At 61.4% G+C, this 17546-nt stretch overlaps 1 protein-coding gene across 6 annotated transcripts in view; it reads right to left on the minus strand.

Annotated features, from left to right (window-relative positions):
• Positions 1–1225: 1225 nt before the first annotated feature.
• Positions 1226–17546, minus strand: part of BEGAIN (brain enriched guanylate kinase associated) — a 45645-nt gene continuing 29324 nt past the window's right edge. For 2 of the 6 annotated variants that reach the window (XM_059686470.1, XM_059686485.1), the window contains exons 3-8: positions 10883–10972; positions 8092–8259; positions 7149–7215; positions 5949–6056; positions 3791–3874; positions 1226–2937 (exon numbers count right to left, since the gene is read on the minus strand). In XM_059686470.1, coding sequence (XP_059542453.1) covers positions 1624–2937; positions 3791–3874; positions 5949–6056; positions 7149–7215; positions 8092–8259; positions 10883–10972 — 1831 coding nt within the window. In that variant the 3' untranslated portion in view covers positions 1226–1623. The remainder of the gene's footprint in view (positions 2938–3790; positions 3875–5948; positions 6057–7148; positions 7216–8091; positions 8260–10882; positions 10973–17546) is intronic. The other 4 variants (XM_059686494.1, XM_059686503.1, XM_059686476.1 and 1 more) reach the window with 3 other exon arrangements.

Consider the following 17546-nt stretch of genomic DNA (forward strand, 5'->3'; position numbering starts at 1 on the left):
TGTCTGTCACCCACAGAGCCCCAGTAAAGGAGCGAAGTCGGACACACAGGGAAGGATGGGGTGCGCGTGTGGGAACACTGGCTGCCAGGGCAGTGGTCATGTCTAGCGGGTTGGGCAGTGGAGGAACTCAGACTTTCGACAAAGACACCGGTGGGGGAGAGCTCTCGGGAGCCAGTCCTGGCTGCAGGGGGCAAGGGACAAGGACGTATGGGAAAGGACACTGAGGGCCACAGGTCCCAGAGGTCAAAAGGCAGGGGGGAGAAGAAACAGCCCAAACCCGCATGCTTTCCACCACGTTTATTAGTGAGTGTCAAATACAGTAGTGACTGGACGGCATGCATCACAGACAACAGGAGAGCAAGCCGGGGGACGGGGGACGGGGGTCGGAGTCCGAGAGGCTCTTGACGGCTGAGGTAGAGCCAGGTGGTGCGGGCAGCGGGACACGGGGACGAGCACCGGGAACGGGGATGAGCACCGGCCCGACTCGGGACGACGACCACGGGAGAGCTGGGTGCGGGGCAGCCGCACACGGAAACAGTTCACGACGTCTCACGTCCCTTCACCCGCTGGTTCCCCTCCTTGTGGGCAGAGCTCCAGGTTTCCTTGTCGCTGGCTTTCGAGGTGTCAACACTGTCCTTCCCTCCAAGGGCCAGGCCCCACATGTCCTCGCCCGGAAACAGGAGCTGTGTGTTGGAAACGCAAGGCTGCCATCCAGGGAGCTGGAGGCCACGTGCGTTGAGAAAGACCCTTTTTCTCTAGAAAAATAGTTTCACTTTATAAAAGGGGGGAATGCTCATCTCGGGTGGGAGCGATGTTGGTGTGAGAAACGTCCTCGGGGAGTTCCGTCGTGGTGGCGCTGGGGTCACACATCACAGGGGTCCTCTTCTCAGGCTGCACTGGGTCACTACGAGGGAGGGGTCACTGTGGGAGAAGGTCCACTACAAGGGAGGGGTCACTACGAGGGAGGGGTCACTGTGGGAGAAAGTCCACTACAAGGGAGGGGTCACTACGAGGGAGGGGTCACTGTGGGAGAAGGTCCACTACAAGGGAGGGGTCACTACGAGGGAGGGGGGTCACTGTGGGAGAAGGTCCACTACAAGGGAGGGGTCACTACGAGGGAGGGGTCACTGTGGGAGAAGGTCCACTACGAGCCAGAGGGGTCACTAAGAGGGAGAGAGCGATCATTACGAGGGAGAAGGGTCACTATGTGAGAGAGGGGTCACTGTGGGAGAGGGTCCACTACAAGGGGGAGAGAGACGCTACAAGTCAGAGAAGTCACTACGAGGCAGAGGGGTCAGTAAGAGGGAGAGGGGTCAGTACGAGGGAGAGGGGTCAGTACGAGGGAGAGGGGTCAGTTCGAGGCAGAGAGGGGTCAGTACGAGGGAGAGGGGTCAGTTCGAGGCAGAGAGGGGTCAGTAAGAGGGAGAGGGGTCAGTTCGAGGCAGAGAGGGGTCAGTACGAGGGAGAGGGGTCAGTTCGAGGCAGAGAGGGGTCAGTAAGAGGGAGAGGAGTCATTGTGGGCAGTGCCCGGGGGGTAAGTGTCCAGATAGGTGGGGCAGCGCCCTAGATTGCACAGTGGGCGGCGGGTGCCCCTGGCCGTGGCCTTGGCCTGCGGGCAGGCGTTTAGTTGAGCAGGGTTCCGTAGAGCTGGGCTTTGGTGAGGCTATCCTTGCGGCTGAGGCCGGAGCTCCGGCTCCGGGAGAAGGCTGCCTGGGGGTTCCGGCGGGCCGCGGGATGCATTTCAGGGGAGCCCTCCATGGAGCTGGGCTCGAAGGAATCTCTGGAGCCGAAGAGGCTGTCGGGCTCGGGGCTGGCCACCCCGCACAGCTGGCCCTGGGGCCTGTCGCCATCATCTTCGCTGGCGGCGTAGCTGGGCATCGGCTTGGCAGAGCCGCACGCCCCGAGGAAGCAGGATTCGGCCAGGTGGCCCTGGGAGAAGTCGTCGTCCTCCGAGAAGTTGTCGGCCTTGTAGCTGGCGTACAGGGGGCTGGCGCGGCCATGCGCCACGCTGGCGTAGTGGCGCTGGGAGAAGCTGCGGGGCGAGAGGCGCCGCGAGGGGACCGGGAAGGCGTGGGCCCCCATCTCCTCCACGTGCACGGGGCGCCACTGCTCGCGCGGGCTGCGCGCCTCCCCCCGGGGCATGCGGGACGACGGGGACTTGGCCCGCAGGCTCCACAGGTTGGGAGACACCAGGGTCTTGGGGACGGCCTGGAGGCTGAAGGGCTCAGCCTGGTAGGAGGGGAAGGTCGTCTCAAGCTCGAACTCAGGGGGCACCGGGGCTTCCAGCAGGGCCCCCGAGGCCTTGGCATAGGGCCGGCTGCTCTGGTAGGTGGGGGCCGGCTGGCGCTGGAAGAGCTGCTCGCGGCCATCCAGGTAGACGGCCCGCTGCGAGGCGGTCATGGTGCTGGCCTCGCCGTGCTCCCTCTCCTCCGACGTGGCGCTGAAGCTCGAGTAGGAGCTGGACGTGGGCAGCGAGGCCGTGTAGCTGGGGAAGGCCTCGCGCCGGAACTCCTCCTCGGGGTAGGCCTCGGGGTAGGCCGCCGCCCCGGCCTCCTCCTCCCCGCAGGCGCTGTCGGTGGAATTCTGGGTCTGCAGGAAGCTCATGTCGCTGGCGACCGCGTCCACGCTGGGCCGCCGGTCGCGGTCGCGGCTCTCGGGGCAGAAGAGGGCCGAGTCGCTGCAGTAGGCATCCTCCTTGTAGGGGGGCAGCAGGCTCGACTTGGGCATCCCCTCGCGGAAGGCCAGGTCTCGGGTGGAGGCATCCGACACCGAGACCGACATCGACAGGGGGGAGGACAGGCTGCTGGGCTCCGGCTTCTCCAGCACCTTGGCAATGACGCAGAGCGGCACGCTGCCGGGGCGGCAGTGCGAGGACGGCATGCTGCAGCCGTGCTTCTCCAGGTGCAGGCTCAAGCGCTCCTGGAATTCCGCGGGCAGCTGGAGTGGGGAGGGGGGAGGGGGGAGGGGGGCCGGGGGGGCAAGTCAGCCTAGGACGCACACACAGGCAGAAGAACCCGGAGGGACCTGCCCCCCAGGCCCTCACGTGGCGCCAGCTGGAGCCGGGCCTGGGAAGCTCCTGGATTCGCCCGAGTTCCCCTGGGCACCTGGCCCCCCAGCCCCCTCGACTGGACCCCACGGAGCCCCGGACGCTGGAACCAGGGTCTCAGGGTCTCACTCGGCCTCTCTCTGGGTGACAGTTCCCTCCCCCACATTTCCTCCCACCGAGGGGCTGACTTGCTTCTCCCTGTTGCGTCCAGTGCTGCTGAACCAGACAGACCCAGAATCACATGCAGCGAAGATTGAGGGCCAGGGCCAGGCGCCCAGAGGTGGTAGCACAGCGCCTGGTGCCTGCGGGGACGTCCACTACTGTTTGATCTGTTTTGTGAGTGTCTCCGGTGTGGCCCGGGCCCGGGGAGAGGGGACAAGGACAGGTCTGGGTGAAGGGGAGGGGCAGCTGGCCAGGGTGGTGGGCCCTGGACCAGCCTGGATTTGGCATCAGAGAGCCCTGTGGCCTTGGCTGCGTCACTTCCGTGTGCAGCCGGTTCTCTTGTCTCTGAAACGGGCACTACCAGTCATTGTGCCCAGACCAACCACAGGGTTTCTGCAAGGCTCACAGAGGTCGCTCAGTGGATAGGGGGCTTGGCACAGGGCGAGGACCCCAAGGGGGATGCGCAGGCTGTCCAGGCTGGTGAGGAGGGGTGTTGGGGGCTGGCCTCGGGTGGGACCTGCACAGAGGAGCCCCGAGTGGCCCCGGGGGGAGGGGGACCTAGCAGGGCAGGGCTCACATTACCTCGGACACCTTATGGACCCTGCCGTAGGTCTGGCTGCACTGCAGCAGCTGGGCCGCTAGATTGCAGTCCTTCCTATAGAGCTCCTACAAGACAAGAGAAGGCGTCGGCCCAGGCTGCCCCGCCAGGCCCTGCCGCCCTGACCAGAAAGCGGTGGGCGGAGCCGATGTGCAGTTCACAGGACAAGGACCCTCCCTGGGCCTCTGCCGTTGCCTGCAGAATGGGGGCTCAGCTCTGACCTGGAGCTGCTGGTGCGTGGAGGGGTGCTGCCCCAGGTGGGAGCCTCACCAGGTGGGGGCAGCGGGAGAAGGGCCCCCATGGCCCCAGACCTCCGGGAGGCCCAGGCATGAGTCCTGGCAAAGAACTTGGTGGAGGGGCAGCCCTGCCACCTCCGTCTGACTCCCCGCTCACACCCTGCTCTCAGTGTGGCCTGGCAGGGGGTGGCTGCAGGGCTGGGGCACAGGGGCTGTGTGGCCCAAGGTCCAGGTGGGGACCCTCTCAGCCTCCTGAGCTGAAAACAGATGCAAACAGTAGGAACCAGGGGATTTGGTTGTGTCTTTGGAAAATCTCTGTTGCTGTGCCTGTGCCTGTGCCTTTTATTCCCACCCTTATCCAGGGACCATCCACAGTGAGGGCCCGGGCACTGAGGAGTCTGGGGTCCACTGACGGGCCATTGTCCTCAGGACTGGGTGCCTGCAGCTCAGGCAATCTGTTGAAGGCAGGGTCACCGCTGCTACTCCCCCACCCCCGCCCTGCCCCTGCTGTGCTGAGGCTGGTGCCCCAACTCAGCTGCACAGTGGAGGGAACCGGGGTCTCCAGCCTTCTCAAGGCTGAAGGGCCTCCTGGAAGGGCACCGTTGGCTGAGAGCTGAGAACTGGCCTCACTGTGAGGCCCCGGACAGGCTGCCCCTGGCATCAGAGGGCTGTGGGCACCGCCTGGCCTTTAGCAGACTGGAAAAGCACCGTCCTGGGCCCGCCCTCTTCTCATCTGGTGCGCTTCTCGGGATCCTCTGGCGTCTGCCGTGCAAACACCTCAGGAGGCTGACTCCGCCCCGAAGGTTGACCCGCATGTCTGCGGTCTTCACAGCACTGCCACTGGATGTAACTGCTGAAGCCAGCCCCTGCCCCTCCCCAGGTGCCCGCCCCCCAGCAGGAAATGACGGGACCCATCTCCTTTCACACCACATCCGAGATCTCTGTCAATCCTGTTGCTTCTTCCCATCTTCAAAGCGGAACCAGAACCAAGCCCTGCTGCCCACCTCCGGCTGCCTTCCCGGCCACGCCTCCACAGCTTGCCCTGGATTGTTACCATAGCCCCCTCCTCGCCCTCCCTGCTCCCACCCTCATCCCTGCAGTGTGTTCCCAGTAAAAGCGGGACATCCACTCAGGTGACTCCTCTGCTCAAGAACCTTCAGTGGCTCCCTGTCACTCAGAATAAAACCCGGGTCCCTGTAGGAGCCTGTATGATGTGGCCTCCCGTTATCTTTCTGATCTCAGACCCTGGTCCTCCCCGACGAGGAGCCCACTCCGGTCTCTCTGCTGTTCTTCCAATCAGTCACCTGCGAGCTACCTCGCCCCCTTCCGGTCTGGGCTCCAGCAGCCTCTTCCACAAGCATCCTACTGAAATTTGCTAACCCTGCAACGGGCAGCTCCCCAGCCCCGTGCCTGCTTGAATTTTTTCAGCAGCATTTAGCACTTCTAACACACTACAGCGTCTGCGTTTCTCTTGTCACCTGTCTTCCCCACTCAGATGTACACTCACGTGGGGAGGGAATTTTTTGCCTGTGTCGTTCACACAATATTCTCAGCTCAGGAGGGTCTGTCGAGGAGCAGATGCTAATTAGTGGATGCATGGTCTGTGGCCAGGATCCATGGAGGGCGGCCAGGCCCATCTCCTGGGGAGTCCCCATGGGTGGGCATGTGGCCGTGTGCCCACTGAGAATGGCCATGCCCTAACCCTGGAGTCCGGAAGCCCTGACTTGAATGAGAAACTATGGCCCAGTGTTCCTGTCTCTGCCCCTGGCAGTGTGTCTGGTGAGGCAGCCCTGCCTTCCCGGCTGCCCAGCCACTCCTGGAGGCCTGCCCACCTGCCCCTGTGCCCCGTGCCTGCCCCTCAAACCTGAGCCTGGGCCCCTTGGGGCCAAAATAGCCTGACACTCACGTTGTCCTCGGCCAGCTTGTCGATGGTCATCTTGGCCTCCAGCAGGTGGTTGTTGAGAGCGACGATCTCGTGGCTCAGAGCTCGCTTCTCCTCGTCGTAGTGCTTGCCCTTGGGCAGGGGGAGGGCAGTGGACGGAGGCGGTCAGTGGTCAGCCAAGGCCTGGGGCTCACGCCCCCTTGTTCCCTTAGGCCTCTTGTGTGCCCTCTTGCAGCCCCTAACGACCAGGTGTTGGAGGGCCCCAGAGCGCAGGGGTAAGCGCACAGACCGCCCCAGGTTCAAATCCTACTCCACCACTGACGAGCCAGATGGCATCGGGCAAGCCTGCCTCCCTGAGCCCCGGTTTCTCATCTGGACACAGGAGAGCAAGGCCCGGCCGCCTGGGGATCCGGGGCGAGGACTGAGCGAGGATGCCTTGCGCCCAGCAAGGCGCCTGACCTATCTCATCCAACAGACTGGGAAGCCAAGGCTCAGAAAGGCAGGGGCCCTTGTCCAGGGCGCCAGGCAGAGCCAGCCCCGCCACGGCCACGGCTCTGACAGCACCTGGAAGGCAGGCAGGCGCCGAACACCCATTTCTGATTTCCCAAAACCAAAGAACCTTGTACCCAAACTAGACAGAGAGGAAAGTCCTCCCATTGAGGTGGGGGGGGGGCACCAGGAGGCTCGCATAGCCTCTCTACTCTCCAACCCAGGTCGTGCCAGCCTGATCAACAGAGGGAAGGCGGCACTGCCAAGGTTACTGCAGACGTGTGTGTGTGTGTGTGTGTGTGTGTGTGTGTGTGTGTGTGTGAGTCCAGGAGGGTCGAGGCCCCCTGGGGCCACAGTCCGAGGAACGGGTCCCATGAAGGGTACAGTTGGGGAGTGAACCTGGCTCTGGCTCACTCAGAGCCTGCATCTCCGTCTCTGGCTGACGCTGAGCTGAGGTCGCTGTCCCGCCAAGCCCTCCCCCACCCCCTGCCTACACCCCTGCTGGTCAGGCGCTCACACCAGAGCTCAAGGGGTCTGAACCCTGCGCCTCCCCTTCCTGAGGGCATCCTCCGTTCAGTGCACCCCAGTGAGGCGTTTGTGTGTCAGGAAATAAGGCGTGTGACCCAGCTTCTGCCTGGGCAAGGGGATGACAGCGAGGCTGGCAGTGCCCTGCCAGAGCTGGGGGCCCAGGGATGAGGGTGCTGGGGGCAGTGGGCATCGGGGGGTGGCCCTCACCATGCGGTACAGCTTCTGCTCCAGCTCCCGGTTGATCCGCTGCAGCGACATGTAGTTGCTTTGAATCCTGGAACGGGAGGCAAAGGAGCCACTTCGGTGCCTGGCCGAGCCCCCCACTGGCCGCACGATCTGCTGAGCAGGGCCAGGTTGGACGGCCCGAGCCCACCCGCTGGCCCTGCCCTGGTCTAACTGCTCCTCCACACGCAGCAGAACATCTATCTGATTAAAGCTAACTCGGAGGCCTTTCTCGGACGAGGGGCCAGGACCCCTGGAGACAGAGGGAAGTCCTGTTATTCGAAGAGACTGGGGGTCCTCCCGCAGAGCCAGCTGACTCACGTTTCACACCCAGGGCTCGCAAGCCTGGAGAGGGGGCTCTGTTCTATCGTAGCTCAGCTGGGAAGAGACTTAAGACCGTGGGGTGGGCCCTGGGGTGAGTGCTGCGACACACGGTGATATGACACGGTCGGGGAGGAAGGGTGACGTCGGAGGCCAGCGCTGGGTAGGAATCAGGTGCTCTGTGCCTCCAGTCTCTCTCTCTCTCTCTCTCTCTCTCTCTCTCTCTCTCTCTCTCTCTCTCAAAATCAATAAAAAATCTTAAAGTACAAAACCAAAATAAACAGCCAACAGCAAAGTTTGCATCCTCTTTGCGGTCAGCTTCCCTGTCGTGCTGCTGTCACCCCGATCAGTATATGGGGAAGGAGGGAGGGAGCAGGGATGGGGAATGGGAAGGAGCCCGTCCCTGCGGGGGCCAGACCCGGGCTCAGGTCCTGGTTCAGTAGCTCGGGGGACAAGGAAGACTTCGGAGAAAAGAGCTTACCCTCACTGGACCCCGGACGCCCCCGTCTTCCAAAGGCTCCGGGAGGCAGAGCTCCGGCGCGCCGACCAGACCGACCTGTAAGCCCGCGCGCGCGCCCAGACCCGCCCTTCCCCGCCCGGCCCGTACCCTGACCTGCGCAGCTTCAAAGTGACCTTCTCGAGCTCCTCCTGCGCGCGCCGCAGCTCGACCTCCAGGTAGCTGCGCGTGGAGCCGAACTCGCTCTCGAGTTTCTGGAGCCTGTGCGTGGTGTAGGACAGCCGCTTGCGCAGCTCGCTCTTCTGCTCCTGCAACACGCTGCAAAGACACGCGGCGGGCCGGGGCCGGGCCGCGGCGCTGAGCCGGGAGCCGAGGCCCCGCGCGGCCAGCCGGGCGCCCCGTGGGTGCGCACCGCGTGCGCCCGGCTGCACTAACACATTCGCGCGCGCACGCGCGCACACCCACACATCGTCATGCGCGCACACGCGCGCGCGCGCGCGAACACACACACACACACACACACACACACACACACACACTCCTCCCAGCGGGCGGCCCCTGGCAGAGGGCCCCTGGGGTCAGTGACTCCGGAGCCAGCCCGGCCCTGCAGTCCCTGCGCCTCTAGCATCACTCCCTGCGTCGTGGGAAGCAAGTCCGTGAGGAGTCACCTGTCGACCACAGAGCCCGGCCAGGGTTTGGGGCGGCTCACAGGACCCCAGAGAAGGGAGCGCCCGTCAGCACCCACCTTATGAAGCCGACTTCCGATGGCAATCTTACAAGGGTCCCCACTTTTGCTTCTCCACGGCGTTGGGTGACCAAGCCTTTCCCCCCAAACTGGCTGCGTGGCCCCAACAGGCCGTATGTCTGATCTCTGGGCAAGGGAAAGGGGGGGGTGCCGTGCCCACCAAGGTGGCCAGCTAGCTGCACACAGCGCGGGGCACTCGGGGAGGGGGACTCACGTCCCCTCTCCTCCAGAAAGACTTCCAGGGCCCCAGCTCTTGAGGCTCTATTTCCCCACAGACTGGAGGCCCCTCTCAGACCCCAGGAAGCTGAGCCCCGGCGCTCAGGAGATAAAGACCCGGCATGAATAGCCCGCCCTCTCCGCTAGCCACCCCGCTGCGCCATCACTGATCCGCCTCCAGCCCCTCGGCCCCTCGGCCCCCCGCAGTTCCGAGACCTGCAATCCCAGCTCCCTGTGCCCCTCACTCCAGCCCTGACCCATCCCCGGTGCCCACAGCAGCCCTCTCCCTGCCTCTCCGAGCCGCCACCTCACCTCCCCAGTCACCTCACCTCCCCAGCCACTTCACCTCCCCAGCCACCTCACCTCCCCAGCCACCTCACCTCTCCAGCCTTGGCTACCTACCCTCAAGCGCAGCTGGGTCCCTACCATCGTGCAGGCTGCCCACTCCTGCTGTGACCCAGCTGCATCACCTACACACCCACGCACCCACGTCACCCTCTGTCCTTCCCCTTCCGCTGCCCCGCCTCGCCCAGCAGCCAGTGAGACAAACACAGTTCCCGCCCCACCGAGCCCGCAGCCTCAGGGGAGACACGATCGGAGGGAACAGGTCCGCCAACGCCAACGAGGCAAGTGTGGGAAGAAAATGACAGCTCTGAGGTGGGCTCTGGGCAGAGCCGAGACCACCCAAGGGGCTCCTGGGCCCAGATCTCCTCCTCACGCACCAGGCAACCGGCTTCCCGGAGCCTGCTGAGCCTCAGTTTACCCTTGGCCTTGGGATGGCTTCCCAGACGTACTGGTCGGCTGTCCCACCAACCCTCAAATGCTGCTCCCACCCTCCCCGAGCCCCTGACACCCAGCCCCCTCCAAGCTGCACCCTGGCCAATCCCAGGCTGGTAGCACACCCTCCTCCCTCCCCCCAACAACCCCCATAGCCCCACTGCCTGCTCCCACCCAGGACCCTCCATCAGAGCGAACTCAGGCCTAACCTCACCCTCATTGTGTCCATCGCTGACCACTCTCTGCCCCGGGAAGGTCATGGCTGGGTGCCCACAGTCCCCAGTCTGACCATGGAAGGTCTGCGGACCCCCTCCTGCCCCTCGCCACTCACAGCCCATCACCATCTCCTGGGGCGAAGCTTCTGAAAGCTCTGGACGTGCCCCTCTTGGCCTGGTCCGGAAATGGCCCTCCCCTCCCAGGGCACTAACCTGAGCTGTGCTTGGCCTCAGCCTGTCTCACGCCAGTAAAACAGGGGTGCATGCGCCCACACTTGGGGAGCAGGGCTGCCACTGCGGTCCCTGCACCTCCCTGGGCCATTAGAACCACCGAGAGATGACGCCAGAGGCAGACCCCGTGTGGAAGTGGGGCCTCCAGGCCGCTGGGAATATGGGGGATTGCCCAGCCCAGGCCCCAGCAGCTCTGCATCCTCCTGGGAGTGGGCTCTGGGCCCTGGCACCTGGAAACAGACTCCTAAATGCACAGGGAGGGTGTGGAGGTACAGCCAATGCCACGCCCCCCGGTCAGGGCGCCCTTCCAGTGGGCCTGGAGAGGTCACCTCGCTTCACCTGAGTCCTGGGGAGTGACAGCAAGGTCTGACCGGACCTGCCTGGTGTGCCGGGTGGGGGGTGGTGGCTGGGTGTGTGTGTGTGGGGGGGTGGGGGTTGGGTAGGTGCCATGTTAAGCTCACTGGGCACAAGAAGCACCCCTCCTGCTTCCACCAGGAGCCCCTTCCAGCCGCTCAGAAGAGGTTGGGCCTAAGGAGAGCCCTTGGGAGAGGAGGGGGCCTGAGCTCTGGGGCCCGGGGGCCTGACCTCCCAGACTGGTGGCACCGAAGGAGCAGAGGCGGGGGTGGCGGTGCTGGTGTCTGTCCCCGGCCCCCTCTGGGCCCCCCACCTGTCTTGGGGAGTGGACGCAGACAAGGCACCACGTCTGCGGGGAGAGATGCAGAGACCCCAGGGGCCCAGGGAGACAACAGGCTGTTACCTGTCCCAGAGCGAGGGCGAGGACCTGGTCCGTCGGCCCTGCAGTGTGCAGGACTGCCCGAGGCAGGAGGGCACCCAGGGGCTGCGCAGCCTGTGGGTGAAGAGGACAGAGCTGCTCAGATCAGGGGCGGGCCACACCGGGCCGCCGTGGGCACCCGTCGTGGAGATGGCGAGTCCGCCACCTGGCACGTGGACACCTGTGCAAGGCGGTGGGGGGTACAGCCTGGGCACTGCCACCCTGCCAGTCAGTCTTCAGAGTCCGAGCTCACCGATGGCCCTGAGTCCCTCCAGTGGCAGGGGCCTCTGTCTGGTCATCGCCCTGTCCCCCAGGCCTGCGTCCATCGTCACAGCCTCAGAGGCGAGTCGTGGGGGGCGGGTTCCCAAGCTCTGGCGTCACCTTTCGCTACTGATCCGGTCACCCACTGCCCAGAGACCCGAGGAGGCAAGGAGAATGGAGGGGAGAGCGATCCCAGCCCCGCCTCTGCTGGGACAAGGTGAGAGACTGATGTGTATAGATGATGGGGGGGGGGGGATGAATGGAAGTGGAGCGGGGGAAGGAAGGGACGTGTCCTGGAAGCTGTGGGACCTGGCAAATGTCAGGGGTCTAGGGAAGGCCCACTGCACCATTCCCTCCTCTTATGGTGTGGCTGCAGCCCTGCTCTTCCCCGCCCCCCCCCCCCCCCCCCGCCTGCATCAAAGCCTTCACCCCCGTGGTCCCTGTTGCTGGGGCTTTAGGGCTTGGTGTGTTTTCCTGGACAGACCCAAAGAAGTCGCTTCCTATTAAGACTGAACTCCCTGAAATAGCCTAGACCTGGGGGGGAGGGGGGGCTAGAAGGCAGGATGGTGCACACCTGGTCCTGGACCCCTCCCCGGCCATTCCTGCCCTCCACCCCCAGTGGCAGGGGCTGTCCGTGGGGAGGACTGGCGTCTGGAATGACCACGGGGTCAGCCCCACAACCTAAGGAGCTGCCTGAGGGCTCCCACCTCAACCTCCCAGCACCTGCCGGCCCTGCCCTGGAGCCCAGGTGAGCGGGGGCTGCCATTCCACACGTTGCCGATCCGTTCATTACTGCCCACCTAGGAACCCACGCTGGCTTCACTAATTTGGCCTCCCCACCAGCCGGCTCACCACTGCAAACAGACACGGCACTCGGTAATTGGATCGGCGGGAGGGCGTGTTTTCAGGGATTCGGGGGATCATAAAGGAAATCAGGACTGCGGGAGGCTCGGCGGTGACACTGGACTGTGGGGCGTGGAGTAGGTGGCCCCCACCTTGCGCTCCCTCTGTGCCCCGGCCTCCCCAGGGTGCCTCGGCCCCCCTCCCCCACCCACAGGAGACAGTCCCGAGGGTGAAAGGAGTCTGGAAGGAAAGGACTGGAGCTATGGCGCTGGGTCTCGGCAGCAGCCGGGGGCCTGAGGAGGCTGCCTTTCTGGCCTCAGTTTCCCCATCTGTAATCAAAGGCCAAAGGGGCACTTGTGACCATGCAGCTGCCCCCGAGCTCATCCCCCTCGCCTCCGAGAGCACCGGGTCCTCCCTGCAGCCTCACCCCAGGCCTGGCGGGGGCTGCGCACGGTCCCGACACAGGAAGTGGGGCCCTGCGGGGGGGGGGGGGGGGGGAAGGGCTTTATCAAGGGCCCTGACTAGTGAGGCTAGTGAGCACAGGAGCCAGGATTAGGGTTCCTCTCAGGAGAGGGGAAAGCTGCACCCCACCTCCTTCTTCCTCACCATTTGCCACAGTTCAGTCTCATTCAAACGCATTCACTACAAAAGAAAAAATCAAATGAACAAAAAAGACAGAAACGGGACTAATGAAAAAAGGCAAAAGACAAAAAATTTAAAAAGTAACAAAAAAAAGAAGAAGAAGAAAAAGAAAAAAAAAAAAGCAGCATTTACTGAGCACCTGGCCTTCACCCCTCCTGCCGGGCACAGGACACAGAGGCACAAGCCCTGGCCCAGCACGGTACCCCAGGCAGTTGGCCACGAGGGCTGAGGAGCCCAGGAGACCTGGCACCAGGCTCTGCTGCACCCACCCAACAAGCATCTTGTGTGCCCCCAAACGTGCCCCATCGCCAGCCTCCTGTCTCAGGTGTCAGCAGCTCCGTCAAGACAGACACCCGGTGTTGCCCTGACAACAGTGCCTTGATGGCCCCTCGACAGCCAGTGCCCCACCCCACCCCACTGGGTCTTCTCCTTCACCAGGGGCATGATGTCACCTGCCCAGTGGCTGGGGGAAAAGGGCCTGGGCAAAGTGCAGCCAGTTGAGAGAGGGGCAGGCAGTTCACAGCCAGAACTAGCCCAGACACCATTAACCATCTACCAAGCTCCATATTAATGATTGAATCCTCAAAACACTTTCTAAGGTAGATGAGATTATTACTATCCCCATTTTACAGATGCAGAAACTGAGGATCAGAGAGGTTCAGAAATGTGTCCAAGGCCACACCGCCTGTAAGTGTCAGAACTGGGATTCAAACACAGGTGACTCTGCTTTCTTAATCACAGATTTCATCAGAGAGCCTTCCCACAACTGGGGACCCAGGTGCCCTGTGGGGACAGGAGACTTTGAAGAGCAGGGCAGAAGAAGGTAAGAGAGAAGAGTCCATGGCTAGGGTCCCTTTGTGAATGCCTTGGCTCCCAAAGGAAGAATCAAAGTAAGGCAGACATTCACACCTTAGTGAGAATTAGTTCATAAACCTTCTTCCATGAGGATCACTGTTTAGAAATGGGGCAGAGAATGCCTTGGCTTGTATGGCTCAGTTGGTTGGGCATCGTCCTGTGCACCAAATTTGGTTCCCGGTGAGGGCACATGTCCAGGTTGCAGGCTCAATCCCTGGTCGGGGGGCGTGTAGGAGGCAAGCCATCAATGTATCACTCTCATATTGATGCTTCTCTCTTCCTCTCCCTTCCTCTTTCAAAAACAAAAACACAAAACAAAAAAACCCCCCCACAAACTTAAAAAAAAAAAATGGGGCAGAGAGCCTTGAAGGACCACATAGGGAGGGGCTGGGCCTGCTGAGGATAGAGTGAAGGAGATAAGAGGTGGAGAGTTGAAGCCAAATCCCTCCACCAGAGGCTCTCCCAGCTCTCAGGGACTCTCAGTGGTTGATTAAAAAAACAACACAACCCACTACTCCCTGAGGGCCAAGGGCCAAGGGGGGGGGGCGGGGGCACAAGTGCTCCCCACATTCCCCTTTGTGTGGGCAGGGTGGGCAGTATCCCTCTTGGGCATCATGAGGAGCGGGGAAAGGCTGTATCCCACCTCCTTCTTCCTCTCCATTTGCCACAGTTCAGTCTCATTCAAAAGCATTTACTACAAAAGAATCAAATGAAAAACAAAAATACAAAACCATACACACACACACACACACACACAAAACAAAACAAAACACAGAAACAGAACTAATGGGGAAGAAAAAAAGAACAAAAAAATTTTTTTTCTTAAAAAAAAAAAACCTCACGGGAAAAAAAAAGAATTCCCGAGCACCTACTATCGGCCAGTTCTAAGCACTGGCAATCCCGTGGTCTGGTGTTCTGAGGGAGACAGATAATAAAGAAGATAAATAAATGGGGTGCGGCCGGAAAGGGGGCGCCACCTGGCCATTTGTGGATGACCTGCGTCTGGGTTGGGGCTTGGCACCTAGCAGAGCAGCTCCCTCACTGCGATCTATTGAACGACAGTCCTCAACACAAGGGTTGGTTAAAAAAAAAAAAAAAAAAAAAAGAGGGAAAAAGGAAAAAAAAAAAGAAGTAAATAATTCATGCGTCCACTGGGGATCAGTGTATCAGGGAAAATCAAAGCAGGGAAGGAGGAGGCGGGGGAGGGGGTTACAGTTGTGAACAGAGTGAGTGGTCGGCAAGCCCCTCCATGGCACTGAGAAAGGTGTGAAAAGAGAGGAGCAGGAGTCATGTGAGTCTGTGGGGAAGAGCTTTCAGGCAGAAGGGAACAGTGCCAGACAAGGCCCTGGGGCGGAGGGACAGCAAGGAGGCCTGGTGGCTAGAGGGACAGTCCTGGGAGATGAGGCCAGTGTGGTTTTTCAGTGCAAGGTGACCTGGTAACCGACTGCCTCTGTCTCTAGGACATCAGCCGGCGTTTGCCCATAGTTCCTCCAGCGAGGAGGGCAGCGTCTGGCCTGGGCAGGACCACAGCAGAGATCAGTCAGATGAATCAAAGAGTATGGGCAGGAACTTAGTGTTCATGTGCAAAAAAAAAAAAAAAAGAAAAAGGAAAAAGAAAAAAGAAAAGAAAAAGAAAAAAGGGGGGGGGGAAGAAAAAGGAAAAAAAAAAAAAAAGGAGCCCAGTCTCAAACTATACACAAAAATATCAATGCCAATACGTAGGTTGCGGGTTTGATCCCGGGTCTGGGTGCATACGGGAGGCAGTGGATCGATGTTTTATTTCTCTCTCTACCCTTTCCTCTTTCTCTAAAATCAATGAACATATCCTTGGGTGAGGAGGGAAAAAAAGCAAATGCCTAAAACATTCAACAGAAGTAAAAATAACTTCTGTTCATCAGAGGACCGTTTAAAGAGTGAGAAGCAAGCAAACAGCAGGAGGTGCGTTTGCCAGACGAGTCATTGACAAGGACTCGCTGAAGAACTCCTGCAGATCAATAGGACAACCTGAGGGGAAAACTGCAGACCCCACCCAAGGGGGAACCCAGACAGGCAGCAACCCAGGGAAGCGCATCCCTGGCCGCGCCAACAAGCGGGTCCAAGCCCACACCTGGCAGTGCCAAGTGCTGGGAGGCTGTGGAGACCCAGGAACTCCAAGTACTGCTGAGAGGGGGCCAGACAGCAGCACCCAGGAGAGTGTGGCCTTATCTTCTAAAGATGCCCTGTGCCCCCACAGGTCTGCTCTGGGGTACACCCCAGATCTGTGTCCCCCAGATCACCTGGACGGAGAGCTTCATTCTCAATGGTGCGGGCTGGAAGCTGCCCAGACATCCATCAATGAATAAATACAATGAAATAACTCCACTCACACATGCCGTTCCCCAGGACAGCCATCAATAGGAGGCTCCCCGCACCAAAGACTCTTGCAAACAAGACATTTTGGTGAAAAAGTGCCTGAATGCTCTGGTTGAAAGACTCCAGATCCGTGAGGTTCCAGTCCAGCCTAGGGGAACTACGTGGGGCAGGCTGACTCTCGAGGTGGCCGGACCGGGAAGAAAACAGGACCGCGTATCATGGGAGTCAGGGCGCCTGAGACCTGAGGGGAGCTGGACCAGGGTGTGATTAGGGCAGGGGCTGGGGGGCTGGCAGCGTTCAACTTAACCCGGGTGGTGATCACCCTACACTTCGCAGGTCTTGATGACTTTTTCTGTATGCTTATCACAGTTCACAACTTTGGAAAGATTCTATTTGGGGGGGGGGCAGGATTGGACTCATGCGGGGATAGCTCTGGGTCTCCAAACACCTTCTGAGTCCCAGGCGCCATGCGAGGCGACTGACCCGCTTTCCTCCATGACAGAGGAGGGGACTGAAGCCTACAGAGGGGAAGGAGCGTGCCCTAAGGGCACGGAGCAGACAACGTGGCCACGGCGGGGGGGTGAGGGCAGAGGGACCCGGTGCAGAGGAAGGCAGAGGAGGGGATTAACTTGGGGATTAGAGGCGCAGCTGGCGGCTGGGACTTGCTAGTATCTGCAAATACAGGCGTGGCGCTGGAGGAGTTTTCCCAGCAGCCGGAGGGAGGGTAGCTGAGGGAGGGAGGGAGGGGCAGGGAGCGCGCAAGAGGCTAGAGCAGCGGTCGCCGACCGGCGGCCTGCGGACCACTCGCGCGAGTCCGTGAGGTCCGAAAGGTTGGCGACCGCTGGGCTAGAGCACAGGTGGCCAGACCCGGGGGAGCCCTACTGTGTGCTAGCCCTTGCAAGGTACTGGGGCTGGAGAAATTGAAGAGTCAGACCCAGCCCGTGATTGCAATGGGGTGGGCAGAGGACACTCCAGGTGGCACGGGGAGCCCCGGGGACCGCCACTCCCCACCCTCACCTGTCTCCCTGAACACAGCCTGCTTCCTCAGGGCCCCCGGTCTTTGCACCTCTTGGAAGGCCCATCCTGTCTGTCCTTGCAAACTCCTATTCTTCCTTCAATTCTGGGCTCAAGTGTCCTTGCTGCCAGGAAGCCCACCTCGATTCACCGGGCCAGTGTCCCCAGCCTGGGACCCCTGGGCGGATTTGTGGATGAGCCCGTGTCCCTGCTGTGAAAGGCTGACCCGGGTCTTGCTGTGTCTCGAGGGGGAACTTGGTATGCAGAGAGGGAATGAGCCCACCTGGGGGTGAGGGGCAAGAGGATCACAAAAGTCACAGAGAAAAGGTGAGAGGGAGGACAGATAGTTTGTCACCTGGACAAGAAGGCAGGTAGGAGGTCATCCTGGGCAGAGGGAATGGCAGGAGCAAAGACGGAGAGAGCTGCGTGAAGGCGGCAGCTTGTTTGGGGCTCAGAAGGGGGACTCCAGTATGGGGGGGGAGCGGCAGTGGGGGATCTGGGCTGAGGGGCTGGGGCAGGAGAGCGCCGCTGTATATCTGCCCACACAGGGAGTTGCCCAGGGTCCCAATGGCATAGCCCTTTTGCTCATTCAAATAGTATTTAACTGGACCCTGGCAGGAGCAGGGCTGGGGTAGAGGAAGAGAGGGGTGGGTGGGTGGGGCAAAGCGCCTACCCTCTCAAT

This window comes from Myotis daubentonii, chromosome 1, assembly GCF_963259705.1.
Source record: "Myotis daubentonii chromosome 1, mMyoDau2.1, whole genome shotgun sequence".
Lineage (NCBI taxonomy): Eukaryota > Metazoa > Chordata > Mammalia > Chiroptera > Vespertilionidae > Myotis > Myotis daubentonii.